General features: G+C 35.5%; 1 protein-coding gene across 1 annotated transcript in view; it reads left to right on the top strand.

Annotated features, from left to right (window-relative positions):
* LOC139139733 (selenocysteine-specific elongation factor-like) overlaps nt 1–12060 on the top strand; it is a 37925-nt gene extending 25865 nt beyond the window's left edge. The window contains exons 12-16 of the mRNA XM_070708598.1: nt 649–705; nt 1800–1871; nt 4061–4217; nt 10162–10245; nt 11648–12060. Coding sequence (XP_070564699.1) covers nt 649–705; nt 1800–1871; nt 4061–4217; nt 10162–10245; nt 11648–11769 — 492 coding nt within the window. The 3' untranslated portion in view covers nt 11770–12060. The remainder of the gene's footprint in view (nt 1–648; nt 706–1799; nt 1872–4060; nt 4218–10161; nt 10246–11647) is intronic.
* The last annotated feature ends 2480 nt before the right edge of the window (nt 12061–14540 follow it).

Raw genomic sequence — 14540 nt, 5'->3', positions numbered from 1 at the left:
ATCAAGACGTCAAACTTTTTTAGCTTCTCCAAATTTTGTCAAAGACTTCTGAAACACAAGGCGTTTGGATTGCCATTTCAGTAAACCCTGATTTAAAGATTCAAATATCAGGTTTGTATTTAATGACATGTGAACACAGATTTCATAATCTTGAAAACTATAAACATTTTCATCTCTTCTGTAAATAAGCAGATAGAATCAGATAATTTTTTTTATCATTATTTTGTTAAGAAGAAAATTCCAATGGACATAGTTCCACCACTACACTACATCACTGGTACGATATTTGAAATACATGTATGTAGCAATTAACCCTTTTGCTGCCAGACAGTATCACTTCCCCATCAGCCAAGTCAGTAAAAAGTGGTACTGAGCCAAAACATGAAGTATTTTCACCCACTTGGCTTGGTATTTTATAGCATCTTTAGTCCAAAAAAAATCAAGTTTACAGTATTTATGTTTTCAACAGCCTTCAAATTTACAGTATTATGTTAAAATACACCATATGGAATATGTTGTTTCATTAATTTCAACCATCTTGACCTGGTGGTGAAATATGGACTTGGCAGGAAAAGGGTTAAAAATGATGGAATTGTCAACATGTCTGACATGAATTTCTCCACCTTTTCCTTAACTCAAACTTTACATGCTAATATGTGTAGACTTGCCTTCTATGGTCACTTAGTACATTCTATTACAGATAAAGTAAGTTTAAAAACCAATAACCTTGATCTGAAATACTTTTCTGTTTTCAAAGGTCTACTTGAAAGTTTCTACATCACATTTTTCCTTGGACAATAACTGCTAGACAAGAAGCTCAAAATCATTTACAATGAGTCAGACATTTTTTATTAATGTTGAAATTTGTGACGATGCATTAGAACACGGTCCCTCCACAAGGACCGTGATTAGAATCATATGTGAAAATTATACAAATTATACATAATTGAAGAAAATATGTAGCGTATGACTTGTAAATGACTTATGACTTGAACATTCATGGAATCAAGAAGTTTTTAGGGATAAAACTAGTCATCTTGTTTCAGATAATGATTTAGAGATTGTTAGTAGAAAGATTCCTTGTAATGCTGAGATAACTCCTCAAAAACACAACATCATTTAGTTTTTCTGTCCAGCCCAGACATTGATTAACGTAATATGTATAACAGTATTTCCTAATACCTATCATGGAACAACTGTATGATTAAGTGACAGATCACCTATCATGGAACAACTGTATGATTAAGTGACAGATCACCTATCATGGACCAACTGTATGATTAAGTGACAGATCACCTATCATGGAACAACTGTATGATTAAGTGACAGATCACCTATCATGGAACAACTGTATGATTAAGTGACAGATCACCTATCATGGACCAACTGTATGATTAAGTGACAGATCACCTATCATGGACCAACTGTATGATTAAGTGACAGATCACCTATCATGGACCAACTGTATGATTAAGTGACAGATCACCTATCATGGACCAACTGTATGATTAAGTGACAGATCAATCCAGTTGAATGTTTCTTTTTATTGTTCAGTGTCTTTTGTATGAACAACAACTATGCGCTCTCTTTCATTCATGTGAAACCTAATATATATATTTGGTTTGGTTTTTCATCCAAGAATTGCACAACCATTATTTGTGCAACCTTTTTGAAAATTCTTAAAGTACATAGTCCTGATAGCAGCTTAAACTTAATAGCTGACAACCTTGCACCAGGGTTGTATGCAAGCTGATGTATAGCACAATGTGATGACTGTACGTGTATGATACCTTCCACAGAAATACCATGAAACAGTTCTTCCCAATCTGAAAATTTACAAAAATAAACAAAGAGAAGGCTTTGCTGAAAGGGTGAGTTTGAGTTTACTTCTAGACAGTCAGTATATCTTAACTTTATCGAAGCTATGGACTTTTTTTAGCTACTTGTAACTATGGACTATAGTCTATACAAGCTATTGAAATGGGTATCCGTTCGGCGTCCGGCATCAGTCTGTATGTATGTATGTATGTACGTATGTCCGTTTGTGAGGATGTCCGTCCACTCAAATATCTTGAGAACTGCAGTACTTACAGACTAAATATTTGTTGTGTACATGCAAAATAAGTTTATGAGAAACTATCAGTTTTTATTTTGTTGATTTTGATGAAAATATGCAAATTAGCTCAAAAAAGCTGTTTTTGGTAAAAAATCTTCTTCATAACCGCTGGTCAGACAGCTTTCATTTCCTGGGGATGACCTTATTTAGATTTGTTCAAATTGTGACAGAATATGGGAATTTGTATTTTTAAGGCTATTTTTGTCTTTTTTTGGTCAAAAAATCTTTAAAAATCTTCTTTTTCAAAACCGTTGGTCAGACAGCTATGATATTTGGCATATAGGTCCCTAGGGATGACTTATTTCCAATTTGTTCAAATTGTGTAGAAATATGCAAATATGGATTTTTAAGACAATTTTTGTCATTTTTGGTCAAAAATATTTTTAACAAAAACCACATGTATTACCACTTTGATATTTGGTATACAGGTTTACAGGGATGATCAAAATATGATACAAATTATAATGAAATCTACAATTTTGTATTTTGGGGCAATTTTTGCCATTTTTGGTTAAAAAAGTTGTTTCTTGAAAATAACTAGTCTGACAGCTTTGATATTTGGTATACAGGTTCCTACAGATTGACTTAATATGAGGTGTTGAAATTGTGATGAAATTTGCAATTTTGTATTTTGGGGCCATTTTAGTTTAAAAAATTGGTTTTTCAAAAACTGCTTGTCTGATAGCTTTGATACTTGGTATACAGATTCCTAGGGTTTATCTTAATGTGATGTATTGAAATAATGATGAATCTTCAATTTTGTAATATTGCAACTATTATTGCCATTTTTAGTCACGCCATCCTGAAATGAATTCGCAAAGATAGCCACCTCCTTCATCAACATATGTGTCACAAATAGTTATTCTCTACGTAACAGCTCAGCACTATTGTCTTTAAGGTTGGTTGTTTCTTCAAAACTGCTGGTCAGACAGCGTTGATGTTAGGTATACAGGTTCCGTAGGATGACCTTAGTGAGAAACTTTCATACAGTTAGGAAATACTTAATTTTGTGTTTTTGGGCATTTTTTGCCAATTCTTATGAGTATATAGGGGCCTGTAAGTATGAGCCATACTGAAACAATTCTTCTGCCAAAGGACCTCTGTACTTGCTATATCAGGTATTGTGGTATGTACATCCTCTATACCATCCATGTCTATAGTAGCTTCAGGGACATTGGCCCTATATTTTCTTTTCTTAAAGTCAATTTTAAATATTGCATGTTTACAAATTTTTCATTCATATCCCAAAGATATTAGTACATTATAACCCAGCAGCATGGAATGAGAACCCAGAGTTTTATTTCAGTAGCTACCATATTTACTGTGATGCTTCAAGGCTCTTCCAATATTAGACAGGTGTTGATTACAAGCATAGTACATGATGAGTTTTGGCCAATTCATTTCTTTAACTTGCATGATCATAATTCTAGGAACAGTCCAACCACATGACATTAAGCAATTGTGTTCGTTTACCATAAATGGTAGTGAGCACTGTGCAGCTAGAACAGCTACACAAGCACGTTAGATTATGTGTAATTTAAAATGGGATGAAATCTCTCTATCTACGGGTTGGAAAAAAGTGCACTTCCGGTCTTTACATGGAGGCAGCCAATTGACTTACTTTGTCATAAAATCAAAGTAGCCATCTACTACAAATTCTATTCGATAATGGGTTTTGCTGACAGGGGAATCTCTCTGCTCCAAAGACATCAGCAAATTTAGTTCAAAATGAGTATTTCCAGATCACTTTTAACAGCTGCATACAATGATGGCTGTGCGGCACCATTTTACAACTAACCAACTGTCCCTAGAAAATCAAATGTTAGCTCTCAGATCAGACCTGCTACTTTTGTCTGGAAAAGCACCATACTATTAGCATAATAGTGTGTGTAGTACATTAGCAATAAGTCATGATTTGTGTCTTTTCAATCTTTGACCCAATAGATGCTTGATGACTACAACATCATAGGAAGAGGACTATTCAAGAAAGAAACAAACATACAGTTGTTTGTTGGTTTGAAAGTCAACCTCTCCACTGGTGAATGTGGTGTGATAGAAGGTGGTTTTGGACAGAGTGGTAAATTCAAAGTCAGAATTCCAGGTGAGGTTCATAGCCCATAGACATTTTGACTTCTTAAACCTCGGCTTGAAAAGACCAAGGCTTTTGGATTAAGGCTGAGTTTAGCTGAATGTGTTTTGGGTAGAGCTCTGTATAATGTGTTTGTTGATAATGGTTGCTATTGCTCACAGCATTATCTGCATCAGCTGTTTGCCCTCAAATCACATGCAGGCGTTGGTACAGCTATAGGGAAAAGCGGTAAATCCTTGGGATGGGGAGGGGTGGGGTTCTTTTTGCAGCAGTTTATTTTATTTTATTTTATTAATTCTGATTGTGATATTTCAAATGAAGATTTTGACTCCAAACCGTCTGACTGCTTTCTTTATTACTACAAGTGATTTTAGCAGCTCAGATTTGGTATACCAATGTGAGGTTATCGTATAAGCGGCGTCTGTATGTATGTATGTATGTATGTATGTATGTATGTATGTATGTATGTATGTATGTATGTGTGTGTGTATGTATGTATGTATGTATGTAAGTATGTACGTACGTACAGTATGTCCGTCAACATCAAAAACATGCAAACCGCTGCACGTTTCAGCTTGGTATTTGATGTGTGGATGCATCCTGGGCTATAGATGGGATTTTGTTCAAATGAAGTCTGCATTGCCAAAATTATGCAAATGAGCTTACAAAATGTGAAAATGGTCAAGAATCAATAACTCAAGAACGGCTGTTTTTATTGCTTTGAAAATTTTGTATGCAAGTACCTTAAGTGAACCTTATACTGGTTTATGAATATCGTGAAGATATCTCTAATTTTATATTTTTGCTGAATTTTTTGGTTATTTTTCTCATTTTCAGTAAAAATAATTCTTCTCTGAAACAACCTGCCCAATCCCTCTCAAACTTGGGTTGGATGTTTGCAAGGGTGCTACTCTTCTAATTTGTTGAAATTATGACAAAATCGGGAATATTACTATTTTGGGGCAATTTTTAGTACTTTGTGCCCTGTGGGCACAAGGTACTAATATGATGGCGCGGCCCAATATGGCCAACATAGTGGGCCGTATGCTGTGGATGCAGGTATCTCAGAAACGCTTCAGTAACTTTTTCTGAAATTTGGTCTGGTGGTCACTTGGGCATGTATCTCAAACGGTCTTTTTTCTTTTTTTGATTGAATCATTTTAAAGTCACTTTTTTAGCTTTTTTCTGAAAACCACTATTTTCAATTTTTCCTCAAAACCACTGATTTGATTATTGTGATGTTTAGCATGGGTGTTCGTATAGTTGAACTACCGTCAGAAATGTTCAAAATTTGGTGATACATGCCTTGCATTATTTTTAAACAATATTTTTATCCATTTTTATTTTATATTTACTTGATTTTGACTCACTTTCGCTAAAGCTACCGTCTGCGCATGCGCACAACTGTAGGACAAAATCTGAGTTGAAGAATCGAAACGGACGCCATCTTGTTTCTCGGTATGGGCACATTTTTTACGTTTTGAACGTTTCACTGTGTATTTCAATATGTTCTATAGTTATGAAGTTGACAGTGATGCACTTTTGCGGCTGTCGTGTATTTTTTGGTACGAAAGGCGCCTTTGATCGACTGAAGAATGATGGCCTCCGTAGGCGATAAACACCGGTACTGGCAGGCATATCAGTTCTACTGAGGAAGTAATCCACTGGCCCGTATAGGTCAGGGGCTCACTTAGGGGAGAACCACTTGATTTCTGGGGGGGGGGGGGTATGGAGGATTTGAGGAAAAAAAATTGTCACCAGGTGAAATAAAAGAAAAATATTAAGCCTGTAATGGCTTGAGAAAAACAAATTCTCATAACAGACAGAAATAAAAAAGGAATTGTCACAATGCTGTTGAAATGAGCAAAATTTTGGAAACTTCATTCTCATGTATTCTTTGCTGGCATGCTGCCAAAGGCACGCAAATGTTTTTACCACAAGTAATTCTTATGTGTTTTTTTTCCAGCACTTATGATATAAGCATTCACTACTTTACACCTCGGTGCACTCAATGTTTTCCTTCCCTTTTCTGACCCAAGAAATCATATTTCAGGATTTCTGTTGCAATATCTCAATGGTATAGGCAATATCTAGATGGGACTATTTGACTTCTGTAAATTGTGAAAATTTAAAACACAAGATAGGAGTCAATAAACTAGTGTTAAAACCAATACATTATTCTCTCAATATAAATATGTTAGAAAGATTACAAGTTGACAATGAAAAATTGAGGAACAACAAATATAATGAAATACAATGTGTGAGCCTTGTTTCTCTGACCACAAAAGATAACATCTCCCCTGAGAACTTAAAAGGAATTGACTGTTTTAAAGAAAAGCAGGTATAGTACTGATCACAGTTGATTTGCCAAAAAAGTGTTCTATAATTTAAAGTTGTATATATACTAGACTTTCCATTTTGTTTGTCATTTGTTGGAATGTAAAATGAATAAATAAAAACATCCTGTGATATGTGAAACACTGGCTTAAATTTGAAAAATTGCACTGCTACTCCATTTGAAAAAAAAAAATTGATGCAGGTCTGACTGTAGAAATAAAAAAATGCTGTCTCTCTAACAAAAAAAAAGTTCCCATACCCACTTCCTGCATACCCCCCGAAATCAAATGGGTCTCCCCTTAATATGCGCATGCGCATATAAGTTAGCGTTGTTTTTCAAGGATTTTGAAAAATCAAACCGACGCCATCTTGTTTCTCGGTCAGTTGCGAATTTTGACGTTTTAAAGTTTTTAGCGTGTATTTGATGATGTTTTGTAAATATGAAGTTCACAGTGATGGTACTTTTGTTGCTGTCATGTATTTTTTGGCACGAAACGCTCCTTCGATAGACTGAAGAATGATGGCCTCCGTACTCGGTACTCCCTAGTACCGGCGAATCCATTGCTTTAGCGAGGCGATCCCACCGGCGGCCCGTACTAATAGCTGGGTGAGCGCGAGGGAATGCTCTGTCCTTCTACCTCCGGCCTCCATGTCATAGCAAACTAGCGTCGTTTTATGTTGATGTACTGTCCTTTCGACACAGCAATAACTTTTAGTTTTCTGTTGCTTATTTTGGGTAATTTCGACAGTTGTGCATTGATTTTGACATCATTTTTGACTTCGATCGCTAAAGTGTGTGCTTATGTTGACCGATTTACTAAGGAAGTACATGCACTTCAGAATCACGGCATAATCCGACATGGTAATTTTGCATGATCATCAGATCATACATGATCCGAGATTGCACTTTAGCAAGGTCACGATAACTAATGTTGTTTGTTTCACTGTCGTTTAATACCTATATTTCCACTAAAAGACCATTAGAATTTCCTCCTGGCTACTTTGAAATCGTGCACTGGCATGCATGTAGTTGTCAACATCACTATGCTTTAATGTACAGTAGACTCTCATACTATGAATATATCGACTGTCACTGCATGTGTGCAAGTCACTCCATATCATATCAAAAAATGTAGTATTGCGACGTTTGAGCTGCCAGAAGCCAGAATTTACAGTTTACGAGGAAGTTATCTTACATGTAAAACTCAGTTCTACTGTGAACAAAATGCAAGCTATGTTGTATAACTATCGTGAATAACATAATATTTTGTACCTATCACCGTGTCAGAAAATCAGAAGGAAACAACCAGTCAGACAAATTGTGGTCAGGATGATACTGTCCAATTTTAATATTTGTCTCTTGGCACACACCAGATACTCATGACTGTAAAACAACATTTCAATATAATTGTATATTCAGTTTTTATATTTAGTTTGCTTTTCACCATATTGTATGTCCTTCCCTGCACTACATAATTCAAAATTAAAATTGTTTTTGGCCTATACATACTTGAGGGGTAAGCTTATTTAGTCTCATACATTAAAGATGCACTGTTGACCTACAGAGTCAAAACTTTTTATCATTGTATTGTAGATAGGTGAACACTCCAAATACTAAGTACAAGTGTGGAGAGTGTAACAAGCAAATGTTTTTTAGTCAATGGTTCATATCAAGGTTGTTGATACTTAGAATCCACACTTGAACTTATGCTGGAGCGGTAACCAACCAGTTCAAATAACTTTCATTTATGTCAAAACAATTTGACTTTTTGCCAAATTTCACATTTATGGCAATTAATAAACAGTAAGGAGGTACAAAGGACGTCGGTGCCCCTGGGCCCCATGTTGTAATTTTTGGTCAAAAAATCTTAAAAAGTATTTTCTTTTTAAAGCCCCTGGACAGACAGCTTTTATATTTGGTACACAAATGTCCAGAGATGACAATAGTTAGATATGTGGAAATTGTCCTGAAATATACAAATTTGTATTTTTAAGACAATTTTGTCATTTTTGGTCCAGAAAACTTGTTCTCAAAATTACTTGTCTGATAGCTTTGTAATTTGGTATAAAAGTCCTGAGGGATGTTATTAGATAAATTTTCTGCTCAAAGTGTTGGGAAACCCCCAAATTTGTATATTTTAGGTAATTTTCTCAGTTTGTGAACTTAAATGACCTACACCAACCCAGAATATGTTGTGAGACAGTTTCGAAGGCTGTGAACATAATTTTGTCATATTTGGTATCAATTTGTAGGAAAATAATTTGATCCAGAAAACAAAGCTGAGGTGAATGTTGTCATTACGGACCAATTTTTGCAACTTTTCTATGTAAGACACACAAGAACTGATAAAAATTTGGATCCAAGATAATTCCAGATGTCGTAATCACCCCCCACAGTGAAAGGCATTTTACTATCTGTAACTAACTTAAGTGCTGTTTTGTAGTTTATGTTCCATTAGACTGAGTTTTTAGTCCCCATGAATCACAGACCCAATTTATGAACAGGACTCTTTCCTCACTCTCTAAGGACTTGTAATTAAAGTACCAAGTAACAAATGGGGACTGTGTCATCAACGATGACTTGTTGAGTTGAATATTACATTTATAAACTGACCAAATTTGCTCCCATGCATTAGCCTCAAAGATACCCATAATTTTCATATGAAGAATACATGCTATTGAAAGTAGTTTTGTTTTTATGTATGTTTGTGTCATCACACAAACATTTAGCTTTGAGACAAATACTGTATTATGCAAATTTATGCAAATTAGTGTTGAAGTTGATATGAAGACTCTATTTGTGTGTTAGATCCGAGGGAGAAGACTTAATATTCTACTAATATAGGGCTCAGCCCTTGGTGTCGCGCCAGGGGTTAAGATTGGCAATGTTATTTGTATTGATTCATGATAAAATAGAATTAATTGTTACTTCATATACGTTTGTATGACAACTATGCCCACTTTCCCTCTGATGAAAGCAGTTCACGTACGTACACAGTACACAACATCAAACCCTGCAGCAGTGCAGGTATAGATTTTCTGTAATGTGTAAAAATGTTGGACAAAAATGGGCAATTTTTACCATGATAACAGCCTATTGTGTTAAACAAGGGACGTATTATGCTATCGTTACCATTGCAATGGTAACCGCACTGCCCACCTTCCATTTGCAAGCTGAAAACTCGAGCGTTCCGTCTAAAAACTGGCAATTTTTGAATATAGTTATTGACACGGGGCGATTTTCTAAAATTCAATCCCAGCATTCTTTGCGTATGCCCCCGTTCATATGCATGACAGTTTTCTCCCATTTTCTATTTTTTATGCGTGATATTAACGATATTTTGTATCAGCAACAAGGTGGATAATAACACTAACTGGCTAACAAAAGATATATTTTATAAATGGCATGTTATAAAATAATAATTTGCATGTTTTATATTTGTTTATTTACGAGTACTCAAAAAAACATGGCGGCACCCATGAAGGTAGGGTACACTTCCAGTTAGTCACATAGTATATTATGAATATGCGCATGCGTAGTCAGTAAGCCGCTGGCGCGACTATAAAGAAATGAATTCCCGAGGTTTTGTTTGTTCTACATTGCCTATGTTTCTTTCAGATGGTTTGGAATCTGAAGCAAAAGCTATTTTATCATCAAGTGGTAAGAAAAAAGAGAAAGGAAAACATGCACAGCAATCCCAAGGTGAGTTTACCTTAAAAGGATACAGTCATCGGAACTGCACTCAAAGGTCCTATGGGACCCAGATGACCAATGTAAACACTGCATCCAAGGTACGATGGTGATTGATGAAAGTTAAAACATGTCTGTCATAATCTACATCTTATTATACCATATTATATAAATGTTGCAGCTATGATGATGAGGTGCATCTAGATATCGTGCACAAAATACATCTTTTGTAAATAAGAAACTCACACAGGCACAGTTCTCAGGACCGTTTCCCTTTCAAGCCCCAATAAACCAATCTCAAAATATCCTCAGTTTTCCAAGAGTTTTCTTTGAATAAGACCCATTAAAGACTGAAAAGGTGTATAACACTGTCATAAGTGTTGAAAGTGGCATGTAAATTCAAATGTTTTACCATCATTTTAGATTTCTCGCCATTTTCAAAAACCAATCATGTGCAGAGAAAATAAAGATTACGTCAACATTCTGTTAGCCATCGTGTGGGTACATTCAAGTATTAAAATGACATCATGCTTGTTTCTTGGATGATTACAATGAGTATGTGCATGAAATATTGCATTTTTGTACTTTTCTTTGGGTGCCATTTTTATTATTTAACTTGTTGAAATATTTAGTCATGGTCCAAATCAGGCAGCAGTGATACGTCTGTAAATGTCCTTCAGTCAGCACATTTACACGAACCAACGTTGGTTTGAAAATAAAATCATAAAAAAAATTAATGTAATTTGCAGCTATTGGGGCTTTAAATTTCCCTCTCTAGAGGTCAACAATAGAAAACGATGGGATTTGTTCAAACTGCTGGCCCAGGGGTAAAAGGGTTATGATTCCAACTCATTCTGCTTAACCATCACCTCTTATTTTAACTCCTGCCTCACTCTCTTTGCAATCACTCGATGTTTTAGACTCTCTCACAGTCCCTCGCTGGCTATGCACTGTGGCGGGTAAGCTTGATACAAGCGCTATGGGCCGCATGCCATCTGCCATCTCTCAAATTTCATGATTCACATTCTGCAGTTTAAGCTAGAAACACATGCATTTTCACTCCAATTTACTTTATCGATTCATCAGTCTTTTATGGAGTGATCATGGATTCATCTGCACTGATAAATCACCATGAGGGCTTCAACCGATGCTTTCGATATGCATGAAGTGGTGACCTGCATTGTATGTGGCTATGTTGTTCTGTAAAGCTTGGTTGAAGTAATACTTTAAGCCATTTCATTTTGAATTGGTCACAACACAGGTATAGTTACTACAGGTTAGTAACTGAAATGAAAGCATTAGATTCTATTTGAACACACATTGACTTAGTTATGCTGTTCATTCTATGCAACTAACTCAGCTTGTTATCTATATTTTGTTGAATTGTCTTCAATTCATGTTATCTTGTTTACAGGTGATGTGGCACCCTCTAGTGAAAAGGACCGTGACTCTTCTTCAGAACACAAAGTCATTCGTATCACTTTAAACTTCAAGCGATATATACATGACCCAAAGAAAAGAATGATTCAAACTTGACTCTGGATAATTCTAACAAAAGAGACATTTTACTTCAGATTGAATAAAAGGTAGCATTGAAAAGCTGACATTAAAAAAGGTATGTGTGCAAGACTTTGATCCAGAAATAAGAAATTGTATGTAAATCAGTACTTTCCTACATGAACATTCACAAATAAAAACAGGCAAAATTTATCATAACATCACAATTTCAGCTAAATGAAGCAACTGAATGAATGCTTTGTGATTTTATTCTGAGGAAGGAAATGGTATGTCTTGAACAACTTTCACGAATAAATTTCAGTCAAGATATCTCTTTCTACCCAGAAATTATTTATCAAACAGTAAATTCATCAATAAACTATAAGCCATGGACTTCATTGCTAGAAAATCTTATGAAAGAAATGGTCTTCTGAAATCTCTCAGGAAGTGATTTCACAGGTCAAATATTTTAAAGGGACACTATCGCTATCTTTTGACCCTTTTTTCACCAATATTGTTGCAAACATGCAGTTGCTGATGTTGTTCGACTTATTGAAAGATGTTTAAAAAATAGTCAACCATAGGCAACTTCCATCCCATCTTGCCTACCGGTACACTTTGTAGAAAAACCTCGGGTCAGGGTTTTTAGGTCGAACAACATCAGCAACTGCTCGTTTGCAACAATATTGCTGAAAAAAGGGTCACAAGATAGCAATAGTGTCTCTGTTAGAGTAAGGAATTTAACAAAATCAAATCAGTAGTTTTCATATGCTAAGTTGTATGATGCTCATTACTGATAATATAATTCAGAGTTAAAGTGTCAGCGATGTATCAGTATTCTGTCAGCAGAATTTACTGCAATATGAATAATATGATATAAAGGAACAGTTCACCATAGAGCAACCTTCTTAGTGTCTTATTCTACTGTTTTCGTTTCATATAAATGTGTTAGTTGTGGAAATTTCAAACAAATTCAACAATCAAATTGCCAGCTGCAATAATGGGCTTTTTTCATGGAAAGAGAGATGAAATAAGAGGAGAAACCGATGATCTGAATTTTAAAAAGCCTGCTGGTTCGACATTGCCTTTCTGTCTTCCTTATCCACAAGCTGAAACTCTAAATTGCAACAAAACAACACTTTCCCCTAGATCCATATTCTGCAACTCATAGTTATCCAAAGACACTGCCATGAGTAACATGTCAGTCATTCCCTGAGCAGTGACATGTCAGTCTTTCCCTGAGCAGTGTCATGTCAGTCAGTCATTCCCTGAGCAGTGACATGTCAGTCATTCCCTGAGCAGTGACATGTCAGTCATTCCCTGAGCAGTGACATGTCAGTCATTCCCTGAACAAAGATGAAGATGTTGTTAGATGTGGTGTATGATTCAATGTCTACATGTAGCCTCACTTTACACCATTTTAAAGATCATTTTTTAATCGCATCATTCTGTATTGTCTTCAAATTTACTGTATAAAGCAGTGTTGTTAGGAAGATATCTGGTAATTACACCAGGAATTTGTTCAATCTGAAGTGCTTCAACCTTGGGTGAAAACAGAAATGTTGTACGTAAACAAAATGTAGGACAGCATGGCGATATTTCACCAAATACGGCACAATTGTTTCACAAAATGTGAATATTGATCTCAAAATCTGCGTTTGCCAATTTGTCATCATTAGTACACGTGTAAGTAAATTCAGTCATATTTAAAAGCTTTCAGGTAAGTTGTGTCAATCAAATTTCAAAGGTCTGAAACAAAGAGTTTAAAAGAAGAATTTTACAAAACTGGAAAATTTTTTCTGAAAGCAGCAAATTTTATGCTAATTTAACAAATCTGAATGAAGGCATCGCCATTTATATATATTCCAGCAAGTTGACAGACATCAGACACCACTTGCCATATACTAAGCTCTATTTCATCCACAACAGAGCTCAAAACTCAACATGAAAAATATTTCAAATGTCAAAAATCTGGACAAAGTTTGTGTAGATTTTCTGGATTGATCACTTATTTATTAGCTCCCATAGCCATATGTATATATGGCAATGGAAGCTATTCTTATAGGCTAGGGAAATGTCTGTATGTCTGTATGTCTGTATGTCTGTCCGTCAACATCAAAAACTCCAAAACCGCTGCACATTTCATCTTGATATTTGGTGTGTACATGGATGATGGGCTGTAGATGAGATTTTGTTCAAATGAAGTTGTCATTGCCAAAAATATGCAAATTAAGTGAAAAAATGTAAAAACAGTCAAAATTGAAAAAACTCAATAACCACTGAGCAGATTACATGAAAAATTAGCATGTAAGTACTTTAGGCTGACATGAAATGATTTTGCACATCTTGGGTCAGTATCTTGGACTTGCTGTTTTTCATGAATTTTTTTGTAATTTTCTCCCATTTTTGGTCAAAAAATATTCTTCTCTGAAACCACAAGTCCGATTGATTTGAAACTTGGTATGGAAGTGCATAGGAGTGACCTTTCCCAAATTTGGGCAAATCGTGGTGAAATTTGCATATTTTTAGTTTACATGTCCATAGACTCCCATGTATAAGGCAGATCTCCATAGACTCCCATGTATAAGGCCACGAAAAATAAAAATTTAGTTTCTCATCGTTGCAAAAAGGATGCAGTGACACAATTTTTAGTCCCCACGGATGAAGTCCAGTGGGCTTATAGATTGGGTCATGTCCATCTGTTCGTCCATCCGTGAGTCCATCCGTTCACGCAGATATCTCGGACATTTTGACAAAATGTCATGTGACCTTGATGACCTTTGATCTCAAATATACATATTTGTCCATTA

Source organism: Ptychodera flava, chromosome 9 (assembly GCF_041260155.1).
Source record: "Ptychodera flava strain L36383 chromosome 9, AS_Pfla_20210202, whole genome shotgun sequence".
NCBI classification, from domain to species: domain Eukaryota; kingdom Metazoa; phylum Hemichordata; class Enteropneusta; family Ptychoderidae; genus Ptychodera; species Ptychodera flava.
Note: the sequence above shows the minus strand (reverse complement) of the source record. Positions and strands in the feature narration are given on the sequence as shown.